Consider the following 20,785-nt stretch of genomic DNA (forward strand, 5'->3'; position numbering starts at 1 on the left):
TGTGAGGAACGTTTTCATGCTATATAGCAGTGAGGTATGTTCAGTCATTTTTTCTGGAGAGACTGTGTATTTCAGAAAGGCTGACAGTATCCCCATGAGGGTAAGGGTAAGCAGTTATCCTAAGAGCTATAGAAAGACATTACTAAGCTTGCATAAGGGGCTAATTACAAAAATGGTTGACACTGAGTTTTGAATGTTTGTGGGCAAACGTTTTATGAACTGGGAGTGCTGATGACGTTTTTTGGGCAACTTTGAGGGTACACTTGGCTTATTTTTTGGGTCTCATAACCCACATGGCTAGTTTAAAACAGCTCTGGTGCGGTTCTTTGAGGCTGTAGAGACATTGAGTGAGATGGGTGGGGCCTATTTTCGCGCCTCAGATGCGCAGTTGTTTTCACGCAGCAAGCTCCAACTCCTGAGGGCCCTTGTGAATGTTTTGGGCCAAATCGAAGCTTTAACCCCATATTTACTATCCCTGAGGGCAGGTAGGCGCCACAGCAGGGCTGTGGCAAGGTGCTGGGGGTGTTTTTTCCGGATTTAGGCCTGATTTCAATCCGGTTTGCACATTAAGGGGTTAAATGTTAAATTTCCTTGTGGGGCAAACTTAACTACACATATTGAGTCTGCTTGCAAAAATTTGAAAAATTTGGTGCATTTTAAAGCAGTTTTGAAGAACGTGTATGCTTTTTTTCTCTTAAAGGCGCAGTACCGTTTTTTAAGATTGTTATTTTTTTCACCGGATCTAGTAGGGGGCAGACTTTCTCTCTTTGCTCAGGCTTGGGCAAGAAACATTCATGACTCCTGGGCTTTAGAAATCGTAAACCAGGGGGTATCTTCTAGATTTCAAAGATTCTCCTCCAAGGGGGAGATTCCATCTTTCTCAATTGTCTGTAAACCAGACAAAAAGAGAGGCATTCTTACACTGTGTAGAAGACCTATAGACCATGGGAGTGATCTGCATAGTTCCGAAAACGGGGCAGGGGTTCTACTCCAATCTGTTTGTGGTTCCCAAAAAAGAGGGAACCTTCAGACCAATTTTAGATCTCAAGATCCTAAACAAATTCCTCAGAGTCCCATCCTTCAAGATGGAGACTATTCGGACTATTTTACCAATGATCCAGGAGGGTCAATATATGACCGCCGTGGACTTAAAGGATACGTATCTACACATCCCTATCCACAAAGATCATCACCAGTACCTCAGGTTCGCCTTTCTGGACAAGCATTACCAGTTTGTGGCTCTTCCCTTCGGGTTGGCCACAGCTCCCAGAATTTTCACAAGAGTTCCATTCCTGGGAACTCTGATAGATTCAGTGGACATGAAAATTTTTCTGACGGAGGTCAGGAAATCAAAGATTTTAACCATCTGCCGAGCTCTTCATTCCATTCCTCGGCTGTCAGTGGCTCAGTGTATGGAGGTAATCGGACTAAGTGTAGCGGCAATGGACATAGTTCCGTTTGCTCGCTTGCATCTCAGACCACTGCAACTATGCATGCTCAAACAGTGGAATGGGGATTATGCAGATTTATCCCCTCAGATAATTCTGGATCAAGAGACCAGAGACTCTCTTCTTTGGTGGTTGTCACAGGATCATCTGTCTCAGGGAATGTGTTTCCGCAAGCCAGCATGGGTCATAGTGACGACGGACGCCAGCCTATTGGGCTGGGGTGCAGTCTGGAATTCCGTGAAAGCGCAGGGTTTGTGGACTCAGGAGGAGGCTCTCCTCCCGATAAATATTCTAGAACTGAGAGCGATATTCAACGCGCTTCTGGCGTGGCCTCAGCTGGCTTCAGCCAGATTCATAAGATTCCAGTCGGACAATATCACGACTGTAGCATATATCAATCATCAGGGGGGAACAAAGAGTTCTCTAGCGATGATAGAGGTTACCAAAATAATTCGATGGGCAGAGACTCACTCTTGCCATCTATCAGCAATCTATATCCCAGAAGTGGAGAACTGGGAAGCGGATTTTCTAAGTCACCAGACTTTTCCTCCGGGGGAGTGGGAACTCCATCCAGAGGTGTTTGCACAATTGATTCAGCAATGGGGCACACCAGAATTGGATCTGATGGCGTCTCGTCAGAACGCCAAACTTCCCTGTTACGGGTCCAGGTCAAGGGATCCTCAGGCAGTACTGATAGATGCTCTAGCAGTACCCTGGTCGTTCAACCTGGCTTATGTGTTTCCACCATTTCCTCTCCTTCCTCGTTTGATTGCCAGAATCAAACAGGAGAGAGCTTTGGTGATTTTGATAGCACCTGCGTGGCCACGCAGGACTTGGTATGCAGACCTGGTGGACATGTCATCTCTTCCACCATGGACTCTGCCACTGAGACAGGACCTTCTGATTCAAGGTGCATTCCAGCATCCAAATCTAGTTTCTCTGCGGCTGACTGCTTGGAGATTGAACGCTTGATTTTATCCAAGTGGGGTTTCTCTGAGTCGGTCATAGATACCTTGATTCAGGCTCGAAAGCCTGTCACTAGGAAAATTTATCCTAAGATATGGCGTAAATATCTTTATTGGTGCGAATCCAAAGGCTACTCATGGAGTAAGATCAGGATTCCTAGGATTTTGTCCTTTCTCCAAGAAGGATTGGAGAAGGGGCTATCAGCTAGTTACTTAAAAAGACAGATATCTACCTTATCAATTCTACTGCACAAGCGTCTGGCAGATGTTCCAGACGTTCAGTCGTTCTGTCAGGCTTTAGTTAGAATCAAGCTCTTTTCCTCTTCCTGTTAGCAGGAGGAGAATATCCCACAAGTAAAGGATGAATCTGTGGACTCGTCGTACCATAGAAGAAATTAATTTATCAGGTAAGCATAAATTTACTTTTTTTTTTTTTTACCAATTCCCAGTTTTGCATAACCAACACAGTTATATAAATACACTTTTCTTTTTAATGACACGATAAGTCCACGGAGCATCTTAATTACTATTGGGAATACCACTCCTGCCCTGCAGGAGGCGGCAAAGAGCACCACAGCAAAGCTGTTAAATATCGCCTCCATTCCCTCCCAACCCAGTCATTCTTTTTGCCTACGTTAAGTGCAAGGAGGTGGTAAATTTAGGTGTAAGAAAAGATCTTCAATCAAGAGTTTATTATTTTTAAAGCAGTACAAGATTGTGCTGCTTTGTCCTAGGGTGTTTCCGTAGTCCATATCAGTCTCTTCAGTAGAGCAGTGGTGGCTTTAGAGCAATGGGAACTTGTGAGACAATTCTCACTGCGCCTCCCATATATTGATGCTGCCCTATCCCTGGAAAACCGAAGGGATTCTTACTCAGGACTTTCTTTTCATTCACAGGTCCATGTGAGGGAGAGGTCCTCTCAAACCTGGGAACTGCCCTGTTGTCAGGCAGCATATGAGGTAAGTGCTGACTTTCTTTCTGGGGAAAGAAAATTAGACTAAAAAATAAAGGAAGGGCACTTTATTTATTGAATGGGACAATTCTCATTGTTACAAGATCATAGATTCCCCTAAGAGCATAGGGGACATTTGGGCAGTGTAGAAGCAGGCACTGGGGCTGATTTTTATTTGTCGTGGTTCCACATCTCCCGGCGGTTTTGTAACCTTAATAACCGACCGGGAGATTCCTTTGGTCACGCCCACGATGAGAGGTACTACAAGAAGCGGAAAGTAATTGCACGTCCTTTCCTTTTACTCGAAAGACTGCTACGCATATATATGTTGTAGCTGCGTATATCTCCTGAGACCGACATGACTGCGTAGTAACTCCGGAGACCGACAGTGCATCTAAAATCCTATTTGCGGGAAGATACGCCTCCTGCTCAGAGGAGGTAGACACCTCAGCAGAGTGTTGCTGAGGTGTCGAGGTGTTTACAAGTTTACTTTAGAGTTTTAAGCCTATTGATACTTTATTTGCTTAAACGATATATAAGAGGGAAAAAAGTTCAATTTTTTTTATTTAAAGGGACGGTAACGTTTTTTTGGTTTTTGCATTTTACTAATAAAATTTAATCCCTTTATATCAAATTGTTTATTTGTGTGTTAAAAAGGACCAAGAGGCCTTACAAAGTGTCACTTGCTCTCTGTTTTGATGCCAATGTGGAACCATCAATTCCTTTCTGTTCCTCATGTAGAGAGAATATTAAGCTACAGGGATAGACTTTTTTCTGAGCCAACATTTTCTAGAGGATGCTTTTCATGAATCTAATGACAATGTTCAATATATGCCGCAGCTTTCTCCTCAAGCGTCCCAAATTTTACCGCACTTACATACAGTGCCCTGTGCTTCCTCCCTAGCTCCCGCTGGAGTTACTTTAAAGGAAATCGCTTCTCTTATGTCGTCTGCAGTTTCAGATGCATTGTCTGCTTTCCCAATGTTGCAGGGAAAGCGTAAGAGGAAAATCAGACATTCAGTAAGCGAGGTTTCTGACGCAGTTATTGCTATTGCAGATGTCCCCTCACAGAAGCCTGAGGAGGAGGATAACGTAGTAGCATCTGAAGGTGAAATTTCAGATTCTGACAGTGTAATTCCTCTTGCTGATAATGAAGTTATATCCTTCAGGTTTAAGCTAGAACACCTCCGTCTGTTACTTAAGGAGGTTTTAGCTACTCTGGACGACAGGGACTCCACTTTCGTTGTGGTTTTTCCGGTACCAGACCGAGCTTCTGAGATCGTTGCTAAGGAGTGGGAGAGACCGGGTATACCTTTTTCTCCATCTCCTATATTTAAAAAGATGTTTTCCATAGCTGACTCGGTTAAGGAGGCTTGGCAAACAATTTCCAAGGTGGAAGGAGCTGTTTCCACCTTAGCTAAGAGAACTACTAATTTTTGGGTTTCATGTCCCTTTAACAGACATTTATCATTTTTAAGATGTCTATTTATTATGAATTAATTATTTGTTGTTTTCATTAATATAAATAAAAGCACAGCTTATTGAGTACATTAAGTATTTTCCTAAACTGTGCACTCAAAGCGTTATGTTTTGTTTGTATTTTGTGTGTGTTTTTCAACACAGACGTATTAGTAGACCCTCAAAGGTTGGGGGTGAAAATATCCAAAACTACTCATTCTTTCTCTTCAAATTGTAAAATTGTAATTATATATAAATTTGTTTGCTTTTATTTTATTTTTAATTTAATTAAATGCCTCCGTTATATGAAATTAAATCTAGGGTGTATTTCTAGATTGCCCCAAAGAAAAATAGGTGGAAACTATGTATTCAGCTTTCAAGTAAAACTGAAATTGGAAATTTCATTTACTAGTAAAAGCAGTGCATTAAATGGACAGTAAAAGTGAAAAATAATTTCCCATATATAGTTAGTTTTGCTTGAAAGTTATTATAGCGCTGCAGTTACTAGGCATATTTGCTTTCTTAGATGTTTAAAATAATTTGGTTAAACAGAGGGATCCTCCCTTTCGCATCCATAGGCACAGTTGTGTTTTTTTTTTTTTTTTTTTTGTTTTTTTTTAATAAAGTTAGTAGCAGTGATTTAGCCACCCACAAGTTGACTTCTTGTCCCAAGCTTTTCTATAGCGCTTGCTGACGCGCATGCTCTGTAGCTTCCCTGAAGGCGATGTTCCACACATGCATGACAGCAACAGGGAGTAAATGACTGACCCTTCTATATGACTACATAAGTTATTTTATAATATTCAAGAATGGTAATTTGTATTCTCCCTTACGTCCAGGTAAAGCGAAGATGGAAGTGCACATACACTTATCTTCAACTAAATTAAACACACTCATTTAAAGCAAAACAAATCACTGATAGTCATTACTATTCTCTACAAAAGTTTTCAATGCAGCTTTATTCTCTTGTCTCTAGTTATTAATATGTAACATTTTATATTGTAAATACGATAAGTCATCTTCTCTTTACTTGTAGCATCAACACACTTGTTAAAATCAGCAAAAGTGCAGGAGAGCTGCTAAAACCTCATACACCAAAACTTATCCCTGCTCTGTTAGAGTCTCTAAGTGTCCTGGAACCTCAGGTTCTTAACTACCTGAGTTTAAGAGCTACAGATCAAGAGAAGGTAAGTTACTGTGAACCGAATTAAGGCATTCTGAGAATTTAACATAAACGTATCTTTTTACTATGCATTTATTGTGATAAACAATGTTGTTGTGATTAGAAAATCAGATCATCTTTGCTATTTGCTAAGTTATGTATTATGTTTAAAGGGACAGTACACTGTAAAATTGTTTTTCCTTAATGTATTTCCAATAACTTGTTATACCATCTGCAGAGTATAAAATGTATGAGAAATTGCATTTTCAGGTTTGTTTGTGTATATGAAATAGCTGGTTTTGTGCTTTGAAACCACATCCTATTACTATGGGTTGAGTTTGCAGGTAATATCAGATCTCATTATGTTATCACTTTGTGTACACACACTTTCTTCCTTATCTTATATTTGCCAGTAAACCAAAGCTCAATACTTAGAGAGAAACAAATTATCATTTTATTAGTTATCTCTTTTACACCCCATTGGGAGTGTAATTTCTTCTGCTGGTTGTGTTTACATCGCCTGTCATCAGCCTTGATAGTAAACCCAAATTTTTTATTTCATGATTCAGATAGAGCATGCAATTTTAAGCAACTTTCTAATTTATTCCTATTTTTTTTTATTCTCTTGCTATCTTTACTTGGAAAGCAAGATTGTAAGCTTAGAAGCCGGCCCATTTTTGGTTCAGAACCTGGGTTGCACTTCCTGATTGGTGGCTAACAGCCAACAATTAGCAAGTGCAACCCAGATGCTGAACCTAAAATCGTCCGGCTCCTTAGCTTTTCAAGTACAGATAGCAAGAGAACGAAAAAAAATTAATAGGAGTAAATTAGAAAGTTACTTAAAATTGCCTGCTCTATTTGAATCATGAAAGAAAAAAATTTGGTTTACTATCCCTTTAAGTATAGAAACATATGGTATAGGTGGGGACACCACAGGCTAAATCGGCTATTTCAAATGCCGAAACATGGGTAAACGAGCTACTTGTTATCAATGTAATACACTTCAGCAGGTAAAATGATCATTGGGAACAAATTTAAGGGGATAACGTTTTGGATAAACTGTCCCTTTATTTGTTATATTACATTTAAAGGAGCATGCTTTAAAGGGTATGATTTAGTGTCAACAATAATGATCTGGAGTCTAGAAGCATTAGCATGTGTTAATGAACTGTTTTATCTGAAAAATTGGTCCTTTGTCTGTAGAATTTAGTTTTTGTAATATAAACCTGCATTTATGTAGTCTAAGGAAGAGAGAAACACTCTGAAATAGAACTTAACAGGAAGAACATTCTGTAAAGAACATAGAGTTAAAACTACAACTGTGGTGGAAATATATATTTTGATTATAGATAACAACGTATTTGTACAATGAATTCTCAAGGTTATAATACTGTATGTATAATATATTTCAAGGTAGCCTGATGCATATCCTAGGCATTCCTGAAATCATTTTCTAAATCTGAGTTTATGTTGGGAACCTTGTAATATTAACCAAGAGACATAGGGAGTCCACAGTGTAAAAATGCACAAAGTGCTATATTTTTTTTATCAAGACAGAAAGAGAGAGAATGGAAACAAAGAATACAGATTATATTTAAAAAAATTGCTGATTTGGCATTGAGCCAAGCTGTACACCTCTAGCGCAAGTAAAAATCACATCATAGGAAATTAGATTTCACAAGTATACTTATCAATATAGTCACGATGGGCCATAGCCCTAATTAGCAATTATACAAATATTTATCATAGTGTGGGTAAATAATTTGCAGAAATTATATAACTACTGGAATAATGCTAAAAAGGTCATACCAAAAATATAAATTGCAATATGGCAAGACAAAGGGAGAGGGATAACTATTTAAATATAGGTGTTTTGTAAAGTATTTAAAGGGATACTGAACGCAAATTTTTTCTTTCGTGATTCAGATAAAGCAGCAATTTCAAGCAACTTTCTAATTTACTCCTATTATCATTTTTTCTTCGTTCACTTGCTATCTTTATTTGAAAAAGAAGGCATCGAAGCTTATTTTTTGGTTCAGTACTCTGGACAGCACTTATTTTTATTGGTGGATGAATTTATCCACCAATCAGCAAAAACAACCCAGGTTGTTCACCAAAAATGGGCCGGCATCTAAACTTACATTCTTGCATTTCAAATAAAGAGATATCAGTTCCTAAGGACAGGGAAAAAAAAAGAGGCGCCCAATGGTGTGATATCGTAGGTGTAAGTGAAAAGAGACAAAAGCAAATGACAATTGTACTCACAAACCCAGGTGCACATCTAGTGCAATAATCAACGGACCGAGGCTTCGGTTGTTGCGTTTACTGTATTTTAAATTGATTTTAATAAAGTTGACATTTATATAAAAACACCCTGCTCTAGTTTGGTCTATTGGATTTAACCTGGAGTGATATTCCATCGAGGACGTGTTCCTTTGCAGGCCGACACCAGTGGACTGAGTCAGCCGAGCGGCTCCGAAGCCTCTGGCCGTTGATTATTGCACTAGATGTGCACCTGGGTTTGTGAGTACAATTGTCATTTGCTTTTGTCTCTTTTCACTTACACCTACGATATCACACCATTGGGTGCATTTTGCTTTTCTTTCTCCTTTCCTTAGGAACTGGCATCTGTTGTTACCCTCTATCTTGCAAGAGAGCTGCCTCTGATTTGGCTATTCCGACTCTAAAGTTACTAACTGAAACATTGTGACTACTGCAAAGAAAACCACAGACAAATGATTGAGATTTCTTTCGTCTGGAATTAACATTGGATGATTGGTTATTTTTACAGATTTCATATTTTATATTTCACATATTATAACTCATCTTTGAGTCACGAATCCTTCACTGTATATATTATAACTCATTTTTTGGAATTTTTCACAATCAATTATTTAAATCATTGATTTTTTGAGTCACAAACTCTATATTGCACTGATTATATAGTTGATATAAGCTATCACGAGATTTACCAATCATATTTTTTCACCAATTTAAGATCATCATTCTATTTTATTTTATATTATTATTTTGCCTATCACTTATTATTTGTTATTTAATGGCGCACTCATAGGTCAGTGTCTATTTGGTTTACTGTAGTTATTCTATTTCAAATAAAGATACCAAGAGAACAAAGAAAATTTGATAATAGGAGTAAATTGGAAAGTTGCTTAAAATGTCATGCTCTATCTGATTCACGAAAGAAAAAAATTGGGTTCAGTGTCCCATTAAGTAAGGGTGTCCAATCCTATCGCCATAAACATACACATACACCAAAGTATAAAGCAATCTTATTTGTTCAGAGTTAATTCATGTTCCTATTACTCCCTTTAAAGTACCAGTAAGTACAGTAGATTTGCATAATAAACAAATGTGTTATAGCAAAACAATGCAATAGCACTTAGTCTGAACTTCAAATGAGTAGTAGATTTTTTTTTTTCTGACAAATTTCAGTTGTGTATTTCCACTCCCCCTGTATCATGTGACAGCCATCAGCCAATCGCAAATGCATATACGTATATTCTGTGAATTCTTGCACATTCTCAGTAGACTGCACATTTTGTTAATGGAAGTAAATTGGAAAGTTGTTTAAAATTGCAAGTTCTATTTGAATCATTAAAGTTTTATTTTGACATGAGTGTCCCTTTAAGTACTGCAGAAAAAATGTGTAACAGGAGCACCAGGTGAAGTGATAAAAGTATAAATTTTTATTAAATGCAAAAGGGTATATACCCCGGGTAAGAACACACAAAAAAGAAAAAAGTAACAAACAGATGAACAATGGCTGACCGCTTTCGGCTGTTGCCTTACTCCTAGCCTGCTTAAAACAGATTGACAGTTACTGCCTTAAAAACCCTCATCTGAGTTACCATTGGTTCAGGGGCACACGCCCCAAAATCTCAGCTTCATTCAATTAAATGATCATTAAATGACACCTGAATCTCTACGGTACATGGTTCACAAAAAGCATGCAAATATACAAAACCAAAATTAATACACCTTAACACTCTTAGAGTTTCGAATAATGTTGATCTTTGTTCTGTTATTGTGTCTGAATATGAATTTATGCATGCTGTGATTGTGTGCATGCTAAAACATATACCTGTGTACAAGTAGTTGTTAAACTTGCCGATCGCTCCGGCTGTGTGTGAAAATGCTTAATGTTTTATTCATTTAGGAGGGACACTTTAGTCCGTATCATATGCTTTAGTGAATGATATATTTTTTTTTTTTTTAAAGTTTACCTTAAAAATTTTTGCACATTCTCAGTAGACTGCACATTTTGTTAATGGAAGTAAATTGGAAAGTTGTTTAAAATTGCAAGTTCTATTTGAATCATTAAAGTTTTATTTTGACATGAGTGTCCCTTTAAGTAACCAAAAAAGGAATAGTTTTAGCGATGTATCTACTAGGTTAGTAATCTCCATCAGTTGTAGCAATATTCAATTGCTTAAACAAAAATTACAACAAATTGTGACTAGTTTGTAATAATATTAACCCAGTACCTATCTGTAACTAATATATCTATGTGCAGGGTGCCTGAAGATGATTATACAGTATTAAGTGGATGGGAATAAACTATAGATTTTTGGTGAAAACATCCATTTATAATCCCCATACATACCAAACTCAACTATGGGCTCAACTCCTACAATCTGGGAGCTATAACATTAACATTATCTAGATTTCCCCATCCATAACTTCCCCCTTTAATTATTGTTCAGGTACACACAAACATAAAAAGGAGATGAAACTTGAAGTACAAAACACCCCTAACACGTGTTTCAGATACACGCTTCTTTACAGGGGGAACTTTTTTAAAGGGACATTCTAGCCAAAATTGGAATCTACTTGGATGCATTTCAGTTTTGAATAGAAGCATTTTTGTAATACACATGCATTAGCAAAAATGCTTCTAATAAAAGCTATAGCTGTTTCAAATGTGTATTAAACCATGCACCAGCATTATAAACTTAACACTTGCTCAGAGAGCCTAAGGTGCTTGTAACATCTGGGAATGGCTCAATTTGTTAATTGCTGACATAATACAATCCCTTCTGGTGCTGTGAGCAGCTGTAGTATTTAAAATACTGGCACACCGATAATATCTAGCTATGCTTCACATGCACGTGCAGAGAACAATGTTAACACTAAAATAGTGATAGCTTTTACTAGAAGCATTTTTGCTAAAGCATGTATATTGCAAATATGTTTCTATCCAAGGAAGTAATTCATCTATGTGCATTTAAATTTTGACCGGAATATCCCTTTAATAGTTCCTACTTTTTTTTTTTTTTTTTTTTTTTTAGACAATATGGCTATCTTTGGTTGGTATAGTGTTGTATGTTTTACTGTCTTGATAAGTTGCATAAAAACTCCCAATTAATTATACAAGCTTTACCATACCATGATCTTCCTGTAAGTATGCTGTCTCCTACATTATGTTTAACTGGCTCAATAATTTGGAATTGTGTAACGTTCCACAAAGATCTTATTTTTAGTTCCTAATTTAAAGTTAGATTCATATCGGATTCTTTTAAATTACTAATATCACAATTAATGTATCTTCAATTGTGTTTGCATTTTATAGACAGCAATGGATAGTGCGAGACTGAGTGCAGCAAAATCATCCCCAATGATGGAAACTATAAATATGGTAAGATGGAGTTTATCAGAAAAAATATATTTGAGATGCTCATTATAGCATGAACCTAGAAACAGTGACTAATTAGGTATGATAGTGCGCCTAGTATATGAAACTATTTAACTAACAAGAAAAAGGTCAAATAAAATAGTTTAAAAACAGTTAGGCAAGAAATACCTATCCTTATCGATGTGCTGACATGTAAAATGATGGCTCCATTTTAAAATTCAGGAATGAAGCCTTGAACAGAATCCATCTGGGGGTCCAAATAAGTCTTATATTGTAACCTTTGTGTTGGAATGATTTATTGTATTGATGATTTAAAACCTGCAATTCCACTAAGGGACCTATAGGCTCAAACTTAATATATGGGGCTATGGGTTATACATGAACAAATCTACCAGGACATTGGATCATCAGTGCAAGTAGGCCTCAACTCTAATAAATAGATTCAAAATAAAGTAAATTAAGCAAGGGGTTTTAACCCACACAATGGTAAACACACACTCCCACTATTAATAAGTTATTGTCTGTTATTACAAGTGATGTCTTAACTAATTAAATCCAGGGCTCATTTGGTATGTGAATGTAACAAGCATATAATGAACTAATTTAGCTAATAAGCTGATGGACTTTATTATAAATGCTCTTCTAAATTAAGAAGGTCAAATAAAACGCCAACACACAATAGATTAAAAGCTTACATTTCAGTTTTACTTTGTTTACCATTGTCTGCACATAATTTAGGGGAAAAAATATACATTTATATCTTGTTTGCATTATACCCTATTCTATAACAATCCTACTAGCTCATTAATGCTCCTTTGTATTACTCTTTGCTAATCCAGATGTGTTGGAGACTGGCAAATTAATCTCAGTTTAAATGCTATAAACAATTATTTTCTTCTTAAACGGGAAGAGTCCACAGCTGCATTCATTACTTTTGGGAATTTAGAACCTGGCCACCAGGAGGCGTCAAAGACACCCCAGCCAAAGGCTTAAATACCTCCCCCACTTCCCTCATCCCCTAGTCATTCTTTGCCTTTCGTCACAGGACGTTGGCAGAGAAGTGTCGGAAGATTTTTATATAGTCTCTTCTGGAGGGTAGTATTCTTCGAAATGGGACTGTAGTTTTAAGTAATCCTGTCAGCTTCTCAGTGAGAGCATGGATGAATGTTAGAGTCCGGAGATGCAGGGAGAGTCTCTTTCTGTGAAACCATCCAGACTCATGTTAACAGCTCCTTGGCAATCGGCGTTGACGAGTTTCGCTGCCTGCTTTCTTCTCTCAAGTCCATGTCAGAAGCGAGGCTACTATCTGTCACACTTGACACGTGTTCCTGTTCCTCGGCGTTGATTCTGGTAAGATCGTTTCATTTTACTTCGATGATGTGAATAAAGTAATGTAAACGAAGAAGTCAGGGTCTCAGTGGGACTTGTTTATCTTTATAAGGAATCAAGGGTTAACATCTCCTGAAGGGGTTATTGAACAGGGGGGACTTTAATCATGTTTGTTATGTGATTCTGTCTGCTAATGTTTAGTGTTACTTGGGCTCGTGGCTAGATCAGAACATAACAGCCTTTTCTTGTCAGGCTGCGCAGCCCTTGTAGGCCTTGGCGCGCTTTTCTATGGCCTGCACGGTGCACCTTGTGACGAGGCATGGTCATGCTTCTGTGCTCCACTTCCGTATTCCTGACCGCGTGGCGACGGAGAGAGTCTGTTTCACTAGCTGTCTGACTTTTTGGAGACGGATGTCTCTGATTCAGATTCTACTGTTCCGAATGGCATTTTAGAGTGCTCTCTTCTCCCGATACATGGAACTTAAAATCCGCTGAGCCATCTGCCCCTGGGGATTCCATATCCTGTGCGGCGTGTCCCCTAGAATCTTCTTTGGCTATGGAAGCAGGTGTCCCTTATGCCGATACCCCTTCTTCGGATGGCGGCTTGTTTCCTCCAGAGGTTATTGCACGGTTCCGCATGGCCATATCTATGGCTCTGGCGCCTTTACATCTTCCAGAGGAGGTGTTGCTAAGATACTGTCCGTGTTATGCTAACCGGGGCTTGTCAGGCGTGGGATAGCCTGGTCAGATCAGCCATCTGGGGAAGCGGTTTCCTCTGAAGCTTCAGGGGCCCAACCCTCAGGGTCGGGGTTGTTAGTTGCCCCGGCGGAGGTAAGTCTTAATTTTCGTTATAGACTGGCGCGCCTTCGTGTCCTGCTACGGCATGTTTTGGCGGTGCTCGAAGATCCCAGTACTAATACGATAAGGGATCCTCGGTCTTCTGTTCCAGACGGCAAGCTGGGTTAGACGTGTGGGGATGAAGTTAATCTCCTGGTCGTCTTCAATTTTCCTTTCTTTTTTTGGGTATCTTATTCCAGTTCTTAGCTTTGGAAGAATGGGCCCTCTGATTGGCTGGTCCCGTTGGTGTACCCATTCTTCTTGGGTGTTCACCTGCGGGTGCTGCCCTTCTTTTGTTTGATCCGATAGGATGTATTTTATTTATTTTTTAAGAGGGAAATATTTCTTCTCTGGAATTTTGATACTAGCGATTTTGTGGTCGCTTGGGCACTTCCGCGGAAGTTGCATGTTAAGGTGTTAGTACATTGTTATGTCTTTAGATCCATCGAGTCCTCGTGGGGTTTCGAATTTTGTGGCCTGGTTCAGTTTGGAGTCCCCTATGTAGCAGGCTGGTCCTGATAGGGCACTATTTCTGTCCCTTCCGGTCTATATCATCCACGTGGTGCCTGTGTAACTGGCTGACCTGGCTGGGTGGTGAGTTGCTCACTCGGTTGAGGAGTTTATTACTCTTCGTGTTTCTTCAGATTGAATAATGCCTTGCTTTTACTAGGAGTTTTCGTGAAGCGAACCCTCCATGAGTCTCCATAAATTTTTGAGGCTCTGCCCATGCAGGACTAAAACATGGTAGAGGAAGCCTTCGTTCTCTAACGTCAGGCTGGTTCTCATTCTGCCTTTGGGTAGGGCATCAGGGGATTGTACTCAGTCCTCACTGTCTTGTTCCTCATGGGCGGGGATCCAGAGCGGACCCTACTAGGGATTGACCTGGATGAATTTCCTCATCTTCTTTTGGAGGTTCTCCTCTTGGAATCTGTTGTCCTTGATGACGGTATCTCTTCCTTTGGGTTGAGGTTGATGGGCCTTTTTATCCCTTTCCTTAGGGTTGGCTTTGGGTCATCTGTTTCTGGAAGTTAAAGCCTTTTGGTTATTCTACTTCCGGGATCTAGTCTGCTCCCATATTTTCGGGAGCTTGACAAATTCGGTTGTCTCCTTTTTCCGGTGTCGCCCCTGCCTAGGCATTTTTGGGTTTTCTCCCGCCAGGGATTAGGATACATGTTCCTTCTCAATCCTTGAGCTTTAGGGGTGTCAGGGAAGTCGATCCTTAGGATCTTGGAGACTTTTGTTAGCTTCTGTAGCCAATTTCTAAGGGTGAATGTGGCGTAGTGGTTAGCTCCACCGCACCTGGAGCAGGAGGTTGTGGGTTTGAACCCAGGTAGAGCTCCTGTTTCTCATCCGTCTTGTAATTCTGGTGACAGCTTGCATTCCTAAGCAGAGTTTTCTGTTTTCTCGTACGTTAGTCTTTTGTCTTAGTGGAAGTTGTCCCTAGAGCCTTAGGGCCCTTCCAAAGTGGCTGTGAGGCTCCCCCATTGCCTATCACCCTTTATGTTGGGAATTGTATCCCGCTGTGGGTGTCCTAAGCTCTCTGTGTATGGGACATTTTGTGAGAGTTCAGTGTCCAGGGTGTCTTGGGTATGACTGTGGTTGCATCGCCTGTGGTGCAAAGTCTACTCCGGATGGGGTAACCTAGTGGTTCCTCAGGGGTTTTTTAAATTTTCAGCCGACTCCGAGTTTTCGGGTGCCCCAGTTCGTTTGTCCTGTATTTGACTGGAATTTTGGGGGTCTGTATCCAGATCCCTTAGGACTGGTTCGGGACGGCCCAGTTTCCCGGTTCCGGAACGTCTTCTGTTCCTACGGGCGTATTTTTTCTCACTTGCAGAGAGATTTTGACTTCTTACTGGGCCGGTCTTAGTGGCCGGATGATTTCCTTTCGGTATTTGACATTTTGAGCTTGTCTACAGCTTTACGCTCCAGCCCCTCTGTAGTAGCCTGATTGTTAGCCTAGCTGTTTAGGGAGCGGAAGGTTTGCAGTTTTATGCCAACTGCAGCTAATTGCAACCTTGATTGCGTGCCAGCAAGCTGTTAAGTTTTGGCTTTGCTTTCCCTCCCTTTGGGGGTGAACTTGACATTCCATAGTGTCCGCCTGGGCTTGGAGGTATTTTTTATTACACTGTTTAGTGGGGTTGGTCCCCCTGCCTTGCATGCAGGATATCAGTGTGAAGGGATGGATTTCTGGGCCATACCTTTACTGTAACTCCAGTAGAGGGTCTCCTTTTGGGAGTACCTTTCGCCTTCAGGAAGGGAGCTGTGTCTGGGTTATGGAACCTGTGCTCTTTGGGGGGGGGGGCTGGTTTCCTCCCTTTTTCCTTCTTTTAGGTCCTGCTGATTCGGGATAATTTTAATTCCCTAAGTCTTTCGGACATCACTTTGTTGCTGGGTCCGTTGCCGGAGCGAGAGTTAGGGATCGGTCTGATCTGTTGATCTTAACCGCGTATCATAGTTATGGTGAGCCTTCCTTAAGTGAGAGGCTTTGCGGGGGACCTTCTTTGTAGCAGGGCGCCTATGGCTTGGAGGAACAGATTCAGATATCTGATGCTGTTTTTTTCAGCGGCTCCGGGGGACGGTTTGTCTTCGGTTGCTCTATTCTGGGTGCGAGTGAGCACTCTGCGTAGGGAAGGGATTCTTCCTTCACCATTAAGTTCTCAAGACATTACTGGTCCTTTGTTTTATGTAGATGGGGATTTAGAAGTCCTCTCTTTGCTTGCTGGGTCTGCAGGGTCTTTTCATATGTGCCCTGTTCATCCTGGTTAGCTCTCTTGGAGTTACCTTTTCTTTGGTCCTAGTCCCTTTGGGTTCTGAGGGTTCTTTTCGGACTCATTTATCCAAGTCTCTTTTCTTCCCCACTGGGGGAATGTGGATGTTTCCCCTTTCTTCTGATCGTGGTGAGTTTAATTTTGCAGGCTGCATGCCTGCGGGACTTTGTCTCCTCAGAGGCTTTTGGCTCGGTCGAGTCTAATTGCCTGAGTGGTCTCTAGCAAGAGCCCTGCTGGTTTTAACTGTTGGGCAGTTCTCTGCCTTTTTCTTTTTGCCCTTTGGCTTCTAGTGAAGCAGTTTTTTCCTGTCGGGAGTTTTTGGGTGTTTTAGGCTGTGGTGCCCTCAGAAGGGGTCGCCTTTCGTACCTGCCCGTTTTGCATTCAGTGTCCTCTCTAGCTTGGGTATTGTTTTCCCAAAAGTAATGAATGCAGCTGTGGACTCTTCCCGTTTAAAAGAAAAACTTAAATTTATGCTTACCTGGTAATTTTCTTTTCTTCTGACCGGAAGAGTCCACAGCTCCCCGCCCGTGTTTTATCATAAGGGGTGCCCATATTTTTTGTTTCTTCGGGCACCTTTTTCACCCTGATATTTCTCCTACTGTTCCTTGTTCCCTCTGCAGAATGACTGGGGGATGAGGGAAATGGGGGGGGGGTATTTAAGCCTTTGGCTGGGGTGTCTCTGCCTCCTCCTGGTGGCCAGGTTCTGAATTCCCAAAAGTAATGAATGCAGCTGTGGACTCATCCCATCAGAAGAAGAAAAAAAAAAGTTTTGATCTTATTTATTATTATTATTTTTTTTTTTTTGCTTTTCCCATCTCTCTATAAGTGTGCTCCAAAAAATGACTGCCATATCTGCTCTGGTTTGGTGGTGGACATGCTTACAGCATGCTATTAAAATCATTGTATGTTATTGTTATGCTAATTTCTCTGGAGCATGGGAATTTTATCATGTTACTGTTGCACAAGAATGAGTTCAGCAATGAAAAGAGCACCAGCTTCTTCCACATTCAGAGGTTCACAAGACTCACGAATACACATCTCTACTAGATAGGGTAATTTCAGCCCTTGTCAGTCTGGTCAAATTTCGTTGGATTTTGGTTTTGTTATGTTGCAAAAGTATTCAATATTTCCAGTAAAAAATTTTAAGGGATTTTTTTTTTTTTTTAATAATAAATTTTTCTTGAATAAGAAACAGGCATTACATATAAAGAAAATACATGTAGATGGCATAACATTGTATATCAAGGATTGAAAATATAGGTATATTTGCCTGGGGTAGTTACCCAGGGTTCGACTATGTAATGTCCAAAGCTCGAAACCAAAGTGGCACTATGACATTTATACACTTTAATACATAGTTGTATTAAGTAGACTGTAAAAAATATGTGCTAAATAGAAACAAGATCTAGTAGTTGACATAGGCTGTTGACAAGAATAACCTGGTAGGGGTGGCTTGGTATGGGGGAAGAAGAGAAAAAGAAAAAGGGGGGGGGGAGAGGCAGACAAGCAAGATATAGGGAAACTCGTTTCAGACCAAGATACGCTAAACTCATGTGTTCGGAGGTTTAAAAGATTATCTAGCTGTTTCCATACTTCCCAGATCTGCAAGTGTAGGAGTGGTTTATGTTGAGTAAAAATCGGGTCTTCCATGAGTTCTAGATAGGTCATTTTGACTACGTCGCCCCAGGTAGGAAGCGTCTCTTGCTTCCAAAGTCTGGCTATCGACAGCTTAGCTGCCATGGTTAATAGGGATTTTTGACAAGTCGTTTTTAAGAACACTAATGATTATTTAAACTGACATTGTACACTATTTTTTTCTTTGCTTAAATGTTTTGTAGATGATCTATATATAGCGCATCAAGGAAGTGTTTTGTTACAATGTACTGCTTAGTTTTGCTTATTTGTGCTGATTTTTAGACTCCTAACCAAGCCCCAAAGTATCAGATGTAGACTAAAGTCTACAGATTCCTGCTTGCTCCTGTTTGTGTAATGGGTCTTTTCATATGAAGGGGAGGGTCTGCTCTTCCTGCTTTCTCAGCCCATTTCAGTGGGTGTCCCAGCCTAACCTAATCAACAGTGCTAAAAGGGAGCTTTTAAGTATGTTGTTTTTAAATGATTTTATACTGGATTTTTAGATCAGTATCTGTGCATATTCTTCTTTATAGTAGTGTCTCTAGTACATGAGTTTTATGAACATTGGTGTATACTGTCCCTTTAGAAATAAAACTCCTTTTTTCTCTCTAGTGCATACAACACCTCGATGTTCTTGTCCTTGGAGAGCTGGTCCCAAGACTGTGTGAATTAATCAGGAGTGGCCTTGGTCTGGGCACTAAGGTATGTTGTGAGACCAAAAGACATGCCACAGCAAAAAAATAAAAGGGCTACTATACAACATTAGGTGGCCTGTTCAGACAGCAGAAACTTGTAGCAATGATCATTTATTCTCACTAATTTCTCTGTTTTTACATGTTTAACCCTTGTTTTGCAGGGTGGATGTGCGAGCGTCATTGTGTCTTTAACAACACAGTGTCCTCAGGACTTGATGCCTTATTCAGGTAGGTTGACTCCTTCTTTTATTTTTGCTTTTCTGTCAGATATAGGAGTTCATTAGGCTAGATCTGTTCATTTAGAATATGCATTTAGAGGTTAATCTTGGTATTTGAAGCTATAGTGAACAGAAGGGTATGATAAGAGGACGTCCTATACAAATGGAAACCTGTGTGGCTAAAGAACTGTAAATATTAGCTAAACCAATATGTTTTATCACATATTGCATCACATCTGACTGCTTAGTTTGGTTTTATTAATATATCATCTTATTATTTAGGTAAACTGATGAGTGCTTTATTAAATGGGCTAAGTGACCGGAACAGTGTTGTGCAGAAGTCGTATGCATTTGCCTTGGGACATTTAGTTCGGGTGAGTAGTTGCCTTTGATAAAAATACAGTATATATTGTTTCTCCCTGATAATACCAGTGAACAACCCTCCCGTTTAAAGGTAAAGGTAACCCTCAAGCACCACCCCTTTCTCTTTGTAGTTCTGTCCAGCCACATGGTGGGCAGAGCTGGAAAACGCTCAACAAGCAGTGTCTTTGAGGATGCCCCTAATTGGCAGTAACTTATGGCACCAGGGCAAGTTGGCTGTTATATTACGTGCATAAATGCATATAAAAGAAATTTATTTCCCCCCCAGCCATTGGTTTGGTGTGCAGCAGAAAGCGTCTACATCTGGATTTGCTGTGTTGGGGCTGCCATATATCATGATAATGCCGGGGTCTTGTCTGGTAGCTGCTCTGAGTACACACGTGTGTGGTTCTAGTCCAAATTAAACTTGCATGATTCAGATAGAGCATGCAATTTTAAACAACTTTCCAATTTACTTTTATCATCAAATTTGCTTTGTTCTATTGGCATTCTTATTTGAAAGCTAAACCTAGGTAGGCTCATTTGTTAATTTCTGAGCCCTTGAAGGCCGCCTCTTATCTCAGTGCAGTTGACGGTTTTTCACAGCTAGATGGTGTTAGTTCATGTGTGCCATATAGGTAACATTGTGCTCACGTCCCTGGAATAACTTATTAGAGGGCACTAATTGGCTAAAATGAAAGTCTGTCAAAAAACTGAGATAAGGGGACAGTGTGCAGAGGCTTAGATACAAGGTAATCAGAGGTAAAACGTATGTAACTATACCAGTGTTGATTATGCAAAACTGGGGAATGGGTAATAAAGGGATTATCTATATACTTAAGTATGGTGAGTTACTAAAACAGGTACCCGTTGCTTTTGGGCCCTATATAAGGGTATCGCCTGAGGAGATATTCTCCTTATCTATTAGTAAATTACAATAAAGGCTGTATGGGGAGAATGGTGCAGGTATATTAGGAATCCTATGTCTCATAAAGGCTAAGTAGATATGGTTTAATTTTGTTGTTAAAACTTCAATGCCATCTAGTGGAAATACTCGGTACCTATGTATACATATAGGAGACAATAAACCTATTTTGGGCACTGAGCAAGTTGTAAGTTGGTTACTACGTGGCTTATTACCAAGGAGTTGGCACCGGTTACAGAGTGCACACTGATATACTGACATACAGATATGTGCTATCATATAAATATTTGCATGAACTTTAACCAAAAGCAGGGAAAGTATTGACAAAGACAGTACAGCTGCTAGCTGACAGACTAATCCCCCATTCTAATGTATTACAGTAA

The 20,785-nt window shown here is 39.9% G+C and overlaps 1 protein-coding gene and 1 non-coding gene across 2 annotated transcripts in view; both read left to right on the forward strand.

Annotated features, from left to right (window-relative positions):
* The window catches only part of ECPAS (Ecm29 proteasome adaptor and scaffold), a 304,008-nt gene that overhangs the window by 196,434 nt on the left and 86,789 nt on the right, over window positions 1–20,785 (forward strand). The window contains exons 35-39 of the mRNA XM_053702690.1: window positions 5,860–6,010; window positions 11,576–11,641; window positions 18,817–18,906; window positions 19,061–19,127; window positions 19,400–19,491. Coding sequence (XP_053558665.1) covers window positions 5,860–6,010; window positions 11,576–11,641; window positions 18,817–18,906; window positions 19,061–19,127; window positions 19,400–19,491 — 466 coding nt within the window. The remainder of the gene's footprint in view (window positions 1–5,859; window positions 6,011–11,575; window positions 11,642–18,816; window positions 18,907–19,060; window positions 19,128–19,399; window positions 19,492–20,785) is intronic.
* Window positions 14,428–14,539, forward strand: LOC128650644 (U5 spliceosomal RNA). Its single transcript, XR_008400915.1, has one exon. It is a non-coding gene; the product is annotated as a U5 spliceosomal RNA (small nuclear RNA).

The sequence above is a fragment of the Bombina bombina genome, chromosome 2 (assembly GCF_027579735.1).
Source record: "Bombina bombina isolate aBomBom1 chromosome 2, aBomBom1.pri, whole genome shotgun sequence".
In the NCBI taxonomy this organism is placed as follows: Eukaryota; Metazoa; Chordata; class Amphibia; order Anura; family Bombinatoridae; genus Bombina; species Bombina bombina.